Consider the following 11,102-nt stretch of genomic DNA (forward strand, 5'->3'; position numbering starts at 1 on the left):
AGGCTGACCTCAGACCATCACCCTGCAGCCCCAGGAGGACCTGAGAACAGTAGCCCTTTGTACCCAGAGCTGCCTCCTCCCCCTTACAGGAGTCAGTCTGGCTTGCCATGGCCAGGATAATGACAGTTTACAGTTGCCATGAGCAGATGCACAAGTCAAAGCTTGGGCACGTCTGCAGTGACTCATGTTTAACACTACTTCTCAAGTTTACAGCAACTACAATCAATTTAAAGGTTCACTTTTGACAGTGCTTTAGCCACGCTTCAACTCGAGCAGACTGCACCAGCACAGCCAGGAAGATGTGCTAATACACAAAGCCAGCCCCTCTAACATAACAAAGAAAGTCAAGTCACTTAAATCTCAAAGACATTCAGTTAACACATCTAAGACATGTCAGGCCAAAACAATAGTTTATTTTGTTTTCAGCAACATCTCAACCATCAAAAAAATAAACTCTAACACAGATGGATGGAAGACTTCTCTACAGTGTAACTAAGTGGGCTCTGACCCCAGGGGTTTGAATTGGAGTGACATTTTATTATTCATCCAATAAGTTAGGAAGCATGAGAATAAAGTGCTTTATTTCTGAGCTGGTATGAGGTCATCAATGGACTGGCCTTTTTCAAGGCGTTTTTCCATTTCAATGAGCAGCTTCACACCATCCACCACCATCTGCACCAGCTCCACCTCAGAGAAGCCAAGACGATCAGCATTGGAGACATCAAACACTCCTCCAACAGCAGCTGTGTCCACACCACCTGGAGCAAGAGATGTCATTAGTACACTGACCACTGCTAGCACAGGTAAGCCTACCTTTCTTCCCTCATTAGCTTGAAGGGGGAACACAGCAAGACAATTCTCTACAAGCTGCTAGTGCTGCCTCCTCCTACATGCAGGGAGATAAAGCTGCACATGACTGCCAACATGAGCCACGGAGCACGCCACAAAGCCAGCTCTTTATTCTCATAACCCATGAACAATCAAATCTGTGGTCAGAAGTAACTACTTTAGCTATTTCCTAGCCAGAAGTTAAATCAGCATTCCCATCCCTTCTTGTAACAGCTGCCATCAGATCCACCTTATCTGATGCTCAGAATATCAGATAGCACACAGCTAGATAGCCAGATACAGTAAGGTATAAGTAGAGCACTGCCATCCCCATTCCCTCAAGCTAGGATTTGAAGGCTTCATTATCTCCATGTGCTTAGAAAGGTCCTTTTTGGATGTCTATCAGCCACTGCGAACCAAGACATGGCTCTAGCTATAGCCAGGCTTTTGCTGGTGTCCTAGGGCAGCCTTACTAGGGCATCACTGTATCACCACCTCTCACCTGTGCCTCGTTTCTGCAGCCGAAGCCTCTTCAGGACTTCTCCAAACTTCTCATGTTTCCCAAGGTTTGGTAGCTTGATGTGCACACCTGCACGGAGCCCTGTTCCAAGGTTGGATGGGCAGGTCAGGATGTAGCCCAAGTGTGGATTCCACATGAACTCGTAGTTTTTGGACTTGAAGAGAGTTTCTATCTATAAATAGAATGGATGTTTAGAGATTGTTCTCTGCCTGAAGGATGTAGGTCATCCATTAGCACTCATTTACAGCTTCAGTTACATAGCAACAGCCACAACAGTTTGAACAGCTATTTAAGTCAGTCACACAAGCCCCCTCCATTTGGGAAAAAAGGGCCACCAACAAGGGGCTTTTAAGGGCTTTAATCTTGCTCCTAGCAGTGAGACAGGCTAAGTTTAAGCTACACTACAAAATCTGAAGTCATTATCTGTTGGAAAGCTTGATTTAGTACATGTCAAGCTGGCATGTGTGTTAGGATTATGGAAGGGGCTGCTAAGACTCAAGTTCATATCAAGACCAGAGGCAGAGAAAGGCATACAGCCTAGAAGCTTCAGCCCGGCTCTGCCCATCCACATTCAATCAATTTCTCCTTCCACCCAAAGTGTCTCAGTGCTTGATTTATAGAACCATGTAGAAACCCTTTAAGTACAGTTTAGACACTTGGATAAGGATGCCACATCAGAGGACATATTCTAGATTTCATAGCCACAATGCTTTGCCAGTATAGGCGTTTCAGACCCCTTGCAGCTCTGGAACTCATCAGGGTGTTCCCAGAGACCCAGGCTATGAAGCATCACCATGCAGGACTCAAGATGGGGCTTGAAAGAGTTTGAATTCTCAGCTCTAACCAGAGAAACGTACCATTTGAGCCTATGGCTCAGCCGTTATTGGTTTACCTGTGTTAGTCCAGTACAGAAGCGGGTAAATACTTCCTTCATGTTGCCACCTTTCTGCATGGAAATAACTCTAAGGTGATCCTCCTCATTGATCCAAACAAGGAAGGTCTTGTTATCATTGTGCCTAGGAGACAAGGCAAACAACTTGCTGTCTGTCCCACCTGACATTTTCAAGATAATTGTGATAGCACCAAATTACTCATCATTGTAGTCTGAGGTGCTCACTTAGTTGCTTCTTCAAAGAAATGAATCTTACTTCTTTTGTCCATGCAGGACCCAAGAGTTAAGCTAGTAGTTTTTACCCTGCTCTTTTCAAGAGGTAGTTTGAATTGGCCTGTACCTACACAGGTGAGAATGAGTAATAACATGCTATTAGCCAGTCTTACAGTATCAGACTCTAAAATCCAGTCATCCCCCTAGCTCACTTGTGGCCTGAGTTTACAAATTTAAGAGATTTCATCTGTCCAGCAGAGTTTGCAGCAGGGTGATCAGCACAGACTTTGAGGAAGCCTTGTGCAGTGATGTTCATAATGACACTATGTTGACAAAATACAAAGCCTTTTATCAGAATTTTGTCAGATTCTGTTAAACTGGACTTTGTACCTTATCAGAAAACTAAGTTGAGTTTTCACTGTCAATTTTAGATCAAGGCTCTTCAGAGATTGTCCTAGCTCTTGTCCTAGCTGGCAGCAAGTACTATCATCAATATTTATCATGCTGATAATTTCTCAGCTTGATTAGGATCAAAAGTTAACTAGTACCTGAGGAAAGTTATTTATGCAGACAACACTGAGTCTTTACACTTCAAGCCTGTAGATTAGTCATACTCAGATGACAGCGCTATCTAGTGCTGGCAAACTGCAGGTAGATGATGCAATCTTAAAGGTGACCTACAGAAACAAAGCATGCTTCCTCTGGGTTGTACTGAAGCAGCTACAGTAATAAGACTGGAGTATTCCAGTTGATAAAAACCTAGCCCTTGGCTTACAAGGGAGCAAGTTAATTACACTGCAGAAGCTCCTGAGATACAGGGTTTTATATAAGCGACCTACATCTGACAAGCAGAATCCTTCCATTGCACACCTCTGCATCAGTCAACTTGTGTCACCAAGTCTCTGGGGGCAGTGGGGGAATCTTATCACTAGTACAGGTAAAGCCGTACTAGTCCGGCATCAGAGACTTTCTGCAAGCAGAAGTGATGAGACTACAAGCAAGCAACCATGCATCCAGCATCAAGTCTGAGCTAAGCCAATGCTGTGGTTTGTTACCACAAGTTACTCTAAGGTCCTGGGACAAGAGCCGAATGTAATGGCACATCTACTCCTTTAGAAGTGATCTACTTTCGTAAACTGCTTTAATTACTGTTCAGTGCTTCACTAACCTGTGCTGGATGGGTAGGCTCTGGTTACAGGCTAGCCAAGCTGACTCGTTCCTACCAGCCCAATGTGGTGCACCGTAACACTTGTCCAAATTCTACTGGTTTAGATGCAACTTCCCCAGAGGAAGCCATGCAAGTTTCTCATTAGATTCAGTAATATGAGTTCAGAAGCTCCCATTTTGTCCAACAGTTTGGGCCACAACCAACTCCGCAAGATCTTTTTGCAGGGACTTTGCACAAGTCCTCCCTTCCAGGAATACTCACCAGATACCCCTGGCATCAGGCCAATCCCGTGCCATCCCGGATGCCAACAGAAGAGGAGAAACTGGCTTGTCAAACAAGAAGTGATCATCAATCAGCTGCTGCTGCTCTGCATCAGTCATGTTCCTCAGAGCATAGTACTTCCCCTTGAGATCACCCTCCAGGCTACCCAGAGCTGAAAGAGAGTCACTTTTAGGATGGGACCAAAGATGCTAGACATTCCCAGCACTTCAGAGACCACACACAAAGTATGGCAATGTCTGATCTGCTGGGTTTGGTTCCTCCCTTGCAGCATTACAGAACTTAAGGCAGTATCAGATGATTCGTCTGCACCTTCCAGGCTTATACAAGTAGCCTTTGTTCCCTTATATGCAGTATAGAATCATTTCTTGTGCACTTAACTGCACAAGTGGACTGCTTTCTTCCAAGAAGAATCAAGGTCATGAACATAACAAACAGTATTATTCTAGTCAAGGACTGTTACCCTGCCCTTGAGAGGTTTTGGAACAACTCCACTCTCAGTCTCTAGACCTGCACCTTGAGTGTATCCTTTCCTCTCATTAATAGAGTTGGGAGGCAACAGAAAACCTGCAGCTGAGGAGTTGCACTGAAAACTCGGGCTTACTCTACTCAACTGCACATTTGGAGCAAGACAACACCTCTAAGCAAGCTGAACATTAATGAAAGTCAATTAAAAGCAGCCACAAAATACTGCAACTATGACTCAATCCCTGAAGTTTCTACATACCTGTTACATTTCAGGTTTGAGCTATGATGAACCAACCTCTTTCCCCACACACACACAGAAAGAAGCTTTCAAGATCAGCAAAGGTCAACTTAATGCAGTCAGACTTTCCTCTGACATGTGCTCTTGCTCTCAGCTACACACTGAAATGCTGATGCAGCTGTAATGTAATGAGCATTTTTTGGGGAAGGCTCCACGTTCAAACTAAGTCTTGAGGGAGGCTGCTTTTGCCAACTGCCTCCATTTTCTAACTGTAAAGAACACCTCTTGCGCAAAGGATGCAAGTAGTTTCCCTGATGCACACAGTTCTCACTTTACCTTCAACAGAGAGCTTTTCGATAGCCCGCCTCTCTCCTCGACTACAGTGCGGGGGAAGACAGAATCCACGGATGCTTCTACCAGTTCTGACACGGGAACTTAGCACATAATTGGGATCCAGGTCATCACCTCCCTACAAGATTAGGAAATCAGTGAGTACAACCCTGTTTCCAAGACACTTACCCTAAATACATGCAGCTCCCATGCATTTAAGCATGCACCTTATAGTTGAGATATTGACTACTTGGCCTGTAAGCCAGTGTCTTACCTCAGGACTATTTCCTTCAGCATTAGCTCAAGTACCTGTGTAACACAACCCTTGTTTTGAGGCTAAGGCTGTGGCTACTAAGTAGTGCTAGAAGACAGGGATACCATCAGACCCATCAGTTTTATGTCCATTTCAGACTGTGGTCTGGGCTTCTGTTACCCCTTCAAATCTGCAATCTAGAGGCATCAACATGAGGCAAAACCTTGTTTAGGTAGGTGCTTAATCTTGCAAATGAGAATTATTCACTACTGTCATCCAAAGTATCTTAATTTATTTTCAAGATGACCTATCAACATGGCATTAGGAATTCTTAGAGTCTACAGTAACATTTGAAATCCGTAAGATGCTCAGAAATCCATTTATAGCCATAACAATGTCTATTCTATAGTATGAGACCACAAGGTGATATTTAAGATCCAAGATCAGACAGTTGAAAGCGTTAAGTTTTATGACAGTCCTTGACTCCTAGGACAGTGTTGTTTAGCTTGACTACAGTTTGTGGAAATACACGTTGAACATGTTTGGCATGAGCCATGTTGCAGCAGCACATGAAGCAAGCTCCTGCTGCACGCCAGCTGGACTGACATCCTACAGCAGGAAGTTCTTAAGTCTGATTGCACTACACACAAAGCCTGTGGGTCTGTGCTGGGTGAAAGTGAGGGGACAGAGCCTGAGCAATCACTTTAGAAAGCTGCCAACAACTCTACCCAGTTCTCAGACCAGTAGGCATCAGTAATTGATCAAAAGTTTGTACCTGCAGGTTATCAGCATTCAGGTCAGTCTTGTGCTCATCAGTTGGTTTGTAGCCACCATGCCTGTCTTCAATAACTGGATCAAAGAGTTCCTTAAACACATCATAGGATTCTTCATCACCAGCTACGCATCCTACTGTCATTATGAAGGGATGGCCTGGAGTGGTAATAAAGTCAGAAGAGCTAAGTTTGGGTGATGTTTGGCTGTACTCCAGCGTAGCACTAACCAGGCAAGTTCTTTAGTGGTAGGTCTAGTCACTTAGAAATGCATTCTTACATAAAAACATTTGGAGAAACCCTACATTTTACACTTCATCCGGTTAGGCAAATGCAGTGCTATGGAAACCCATAGCTGTTGCCATTAAACCAGGCTTACTTGTCAAGCTTGGTTTAGGACAAATTTGCACAGCACATCCAATTTCACTAGCTAATTTAGACCACTAGACAGAACTTTATGTCTAAACAATCATGCTTTGCTGTAAGCAAGCATGCTTCATTTTTCGTTTGTTCTGCTACAGACAGAGCTGCATTTCTGTAGTCTGCTCATAAATACCACCTCCACAAGATTAGTTTTAAGTCACCATATTCAAAAGCACCAGTTACTTCAGCTGGCTCACACAGAATATTCTCAACACATTTTACCAGGATTATCAACCCCAGTCTGAATGACATCATCCAGGGTGAAGCCACTGGGTGTGACTCTGTCTCTCAGTTTCTTGTATAAATCCAGGGTTAGAACTTTGGCCATGTGGTTGTTGTGGGTGCTCAGGTCCGGGTACTCCTCATCAGGAGGCAGTCTCTGATTATTTAGTTGGGCCATTTTGATATTGCTAGAGTAAAAATAAATACTGTAATGTTAACATGTAAACACATCTGCTCCCCCTTTTTTCATAGAAGTGCTAGACAACATCACATAACCAGTTTGGAATAGGAATAGACCAGAACAGCCAGGTAAGCCCACATAACATCAGGGCTGGGGTTTTTCCCCCCCTGAGTTGTGTTATAATTAGAATGCATTTGGTTTGGCTTTTTTTTTTTGTTCAGATTGAAAGTATTTAGCAGAGCAGTTACATAATTGAAGTGTCTGGGAATTGATATGTCAGATCACAGCAAGGAACATGGCTTGCTAGAACAAGGCCACTTTTAACACAGCCATGCATTTAGAGCCATCTCTAATGCTTTATGAGATTTGCCTCTCAGCAGCTCGAGAGCCTTGGGTGCCACTGCCAAGAAGCACTTCCAGTAAGGAGGGAGAACAGATCGTTATACAGATCTAACGGTCCCCGGCCGTTACCTGGGTTGTCAACCCCAGTCTGGATGACATCATCCAGCGTAAATCCACTGGAAGTCTGTTTATCCCTCAACTTCTTGTACAGGTCCAGGGTCAGCACCTTGGCCATGTGATTGTTGTGAACGCTCAGGTCAGGGAACTCATCATCAGCAGAGTGCTTCATCTTCAGGAGGTTGTGGCTGTTTGAGAAGGGCATGTCTGACCCTACTGCAGTCACTAGGGGAGAAAGAGGGGAAGCCTTTCACTGGGGGCTTGGCAGGCCTCCGAACCACCCAGGGTGGGAAGCCAGGCACCCAGCAAGGTCACCTTGGCTGGTGTTCCACCCATGCCTCTTACACCTTTGCTGCTACAACATCTTCCACAAGGGCCAGGAAGGAGGAAAGACAAAAGTTCTTCACCTCCACCAGCCTTGCCCCATCCTTAAACATCCCAGTGCAAGGGCAAGGGCTCTCCCCGCTCCTCCGGGGCACCGCCCGGGTGAAGGGACACGCCCAAGGTCGCACGAAGTGGCCTTGGCAACGCCGGGCAGACCCCGCCAGCGGCTCCGGGGGAGGAGAGCGTCCAGGCCGCCGCGGGGCTGGGGGCGGGGTGGTGCTCGGCCCCGCCGGGACCCCGGGCCGGGCGGCAGGTGAGCAGGGCGGCACCGCCATGCTCTCGGTGGGCGGTTGCGCCTCCTCCCGCCGCTGCCGGGCGGGGGGGGACCCGCTCCACGCCGGCCCGAGGAGCGACAGAGACCGGCGCCCTCCCCGCCCGCGGAACCCCGGCTGCTCTCCGAGTTGGGAGCGGAGGGGTGGGAAGCATCCAACAAGCCATTATACAACAGACGGCTCCCTCGGGGGACCTGGCTGGGGCGAGCATATGTAACTACCCTGCTAAATACCGGGTTAATCTGGTTTTAGAGCGGGGCTCGCTCCAACGGGGGGCAAGCCCGGTAAGCACCTGCGCCGTGCCCCGCTGGAGCGCCGCGCCACGTCCCCCGCTCCGGCTGCGCGCCAGGCGCCCCTGCCCCGCACTGTGCCCCGCCGTACCCGCAGCCCCACTCCCCCTCCTCAGCCAGACCGGCTCCACCCCACACAGCGGAAAAAAAAAAAATTAAAAAAAAAAATCTTATTTCAAAGCTGCAGGACGGCTCGGCTGCCCCGGGACTTACCGAGGGCTCCGCAGCTAAAGCAAGGACCTCCACGCCCGCTCAAGCGCCCCGCTGCTGCCTTAGCCGGAGTGGAGCCCCAGTGCTACCGCCGCGCCTCTTTTATATAGAGCGCGACCCGCCGTCCCATTGGCCGCTATTTATAGCCCATTCATTCCATTGGGCCAGGTGCAGGAGGGCGGGGCGAGCGCGCTGTCGCTGGCCGGACCCGGGCTTGCCGCCATTTTGCTTGGCCTCGGGGAGGCAGGGCGGTGGGGGGCGGGGGGCGCGGCGGGGTTCATGGGACCCTGTGGAGGCTGCGCCTCGCAGCGGGGAGGCAACGGCGGCCTCGGAAACTTCATTAAACATGTAAATGTGCGCATAAACTCATCTCCACATTCCATTGGCCAAGAGTGGTCCGCAGGTGGCGGTGCCGTCGCACACCAACACGGCACATGGCCTGTTGCCGCTCAGGCTTCGCGCCTTGGTGGAGGATTCAGTAGCGGGTGTAATAATCCACCACATAAAAATGAGGGGTTTGTAGCGCCAGGGTCGGCGTGCCCCAGGTCACGTGAGTGGTTAACTGCCCCCGAGCTGGCGTGGCAGGAGCCTCTGGTATGGCGACGTGCTCAGTCCCTGAGTCCAAGAGCAGGAGGGGAAGGACCTGCCGCCCACCCTGCGCCTCCCCTCCAGCACCTGCAAGGCTGCGGGCCCATTTCACAGTTTAATTTGAAAGGAATTTTTAAAAAAGCGGCTGTGTGAAGCACTGAGAGTCTCCTGCTCTTGTCATGCACCAAAAAAAAAAAGTCTTAAGTTTTGTTGCCAAGCGGCTGGTTTCCCACTGACGGCAGAAGCAGGCAGGCTGGGATTTGACCCATCTGAAGCTCACCTGAAATTCATGAACTAGTGACTTCCATTGGTTTCTGTAGGAATAAGCAGGGTTTGTCCCAAAGCTAAGATGCAGCCGAGAATCCCATTGTTTGCAGAAATAAATGTATTAACAACATGAATGGCTATCTTGATCTGACTTTCACCTTTACACAATAGTTTCTTTATCTTTCTCTGACGTGTGTTTCTCACAGCAGAACCCACATTTATCCTCCTGTCCAAACAGAGAGCATACTCACTCATGTGAACACGGATCTGAGTCGCAAAGTTGCTTTGTTTGACGCGAGCTGTGAATGTCAGGAGCCATCAGCAGAAACTCTTTCCCCACCACAATTCTTTCAGCACCACAACCAGTACCCTCACCCCGACAACGAGAAGTGGACGCACTTTACAGAACTGCTTAGGATTTGAAAAAAAAAATTTAAAAAAATACATATATACGTACACACATAGGGGAAATTATTACAAAATAAAAAGCATAAATTGCTTCAAATAAAAATGTGTTGTGTTTGGCTGCCATCCAGATTTCCAAGTTATTCCAGGTTTAATAGAGATGTGAGTACACAGCTCTCCAGTAGAAGCCAAGGGCTCGGCATCTGTGCAAGTCTGGTCTCTTATCTCCCAGGTGAAGGGACAATCAAAGAACAAATCCTCTCTCTAGCTCTCCTCTGCCTTTTTAACCTCACAAAAATTTTCCCCTATGTTTTACTAGTTTCACACGACACTTATGCTTAAGAATAGTGTAAGTTGCAAATAACGCCATTGCTAAGAAAGTATTAAATGAATGTAAGTGTAAAATCGTACCCAGAGTCCTCAAAATAAATGTAGTATCTCCGGATGACTTCAGTTGCAAATATAGTTTTGATTGTGGATTTTTTTTTTAATGGAAAACACTCCGTTTTTATTTTTAGTTTAGAACAACAGAAATAAAACTAAGGGCATTTTCTTACATTACACCATGTTTTTGTGGTGTTTTTCTTCACGCACACACACAAAAAAAGTGTATCAGGGTAGGTACTGAAGGCTCCTGTCTTATTCCATAATCTGCTGCCACACAAACAGAGAAGCAATCAACTGTTCTGTACTATAATTGTTCTGTAGATTGTGAAGTCAAGGTCACCTCAAAAACCAAAATCCAAGGAACCATTTCTATTCATTGGATACATTCGTTCCCTCCCAGTCTTGCCAAACAGGGAATACCAGGCACTATAGTTATTATAAATGTTCTCAGTGTGCCATTCATTATAGCACTTCCGACACAGACACCTCTTCTTCACAAAAGAGGAGGTCTTTTCTGTCTGAAAAGACATGGAAAGAGTGTCACGGGTTGAAAACAACCAAAATATATCCAATTTACGTGTTTAATAAACAGTGCACCCTGTACCCCCTTTTCCTCACCATTATTTGACAAATTTCTAGCATGCAAGAAGTCAGAAGTGGCTATTACCTCACTGGGTTTTATTCAGACAGCATTTTAAGATTTGCTGAAAGCTGTGTGTAAATTGGATCCTACCTTTGTTACAGCATCCCATCCCAGCTTCCCTAGTGACTTAATTATAGATGCTGCGCAGTGTGTCAACAGCTTCTGATCAACCGTTTTATCTAGCTCATCTGCTGAGGGAATACTTTCTTTGGATGAGCCTGTATGGCCTGTTAGACTGTGATAAAGGCACCGATATGTACTTTCCGTGCTGGGATGACACCTTAGTCCATCCTGACTTATACGCTAGGTTGCCGTTCTGCAGCTCAGGATTGAAAGGTGGGGTGATTACTCCAGAGATCTCTGCACTGAGCTTTAACAATGAAGAATTAAGGGAAGTTAATCATGGACCATG

The 11,102-nt window shown here is 46.7% G+C and overlaps 1 protein-coding gene across 2 annotated transcripts; it reads right to left on the reverse strand.

Moving 5' to 3' along the window:
- Positions 1–391: 391 nt before the first annotated feature.
- CKB (creatine kinase B) lies at positions 392–8,505 on the reverse strand. 2 transcript variants are annotated; one of them, XM_054827483.1, is made up of 8 exons: positions 8,404–8,505; positions 6,605–6,792; positions 5,965–6,119; positions 4,943–5,075; positions 3,883–4,054; positions 2,241–2,364; positions 1,331–1,520; positions 392–758 (listed from the first exon to the last, which is right to left on the reverse strand). In XM_054827483.1, exons 2-8 carry the CDS (start codon positions 6,780–6,782, stop codon positions 580–582), a joined length of 1,131 nt encoding a protein of 376 aa, XP_054683458.1. In that variant the 5' UTR covers positions 6,783–6,792; positions 8,404–8,505; the 3' UTR covers positions 392–579. The 2 variants fall into 2 exon arrangements, with proteins under 2 accessions (XP_054683458.1, XP_054683457.1); XM_054827482.1 differs by lacking the exon at positions 6,605–6,792 and adding an exon at positions 7,257–7,469 and having other exon boundaries at positions 8,404–8,504.
- Between the last annotated feature and the right edge of the window lie 2,597 nt (positions 8,506–11,102).

Source organism: Grus americana, chromosome 5 (assembly GCF_028858705.1).
Source record: "Grus americana isolate bGruAme1 chromosome 5, bGruAme1.mat, whole genome shotgun sequence".
In the NCBI taxonomy this organism is placed as follows: domain Eukaryota; kingdom Metazoa; phylum Chordata; class Aves; order Gruiformes; family Gruidae; genus Grus; species Grus americana.

Coding starts and splice junctions, on each gene's coding strand:
- CKB (XM_054827482.1), bottom strand. CDS start 7,449: ATGCCCTTCTCAAACAGCCACAACCTCCTGAAGATGAAGCACTCTGCT. Junction 2,365..3,882: donor CCTGATGCCAGGGGTATCTG/GTGAGTATTCCT, acceptor CTTGTCTCCTAG/GCACAATGATAACAAGACCT. Junction 759..1,330: donor GCTGCAGAAACGAGGCACAG/GTGAGAGGTGGT, acceptor CTCTTGCTCCAG/GTGGTGTGGACACAGCTGCT.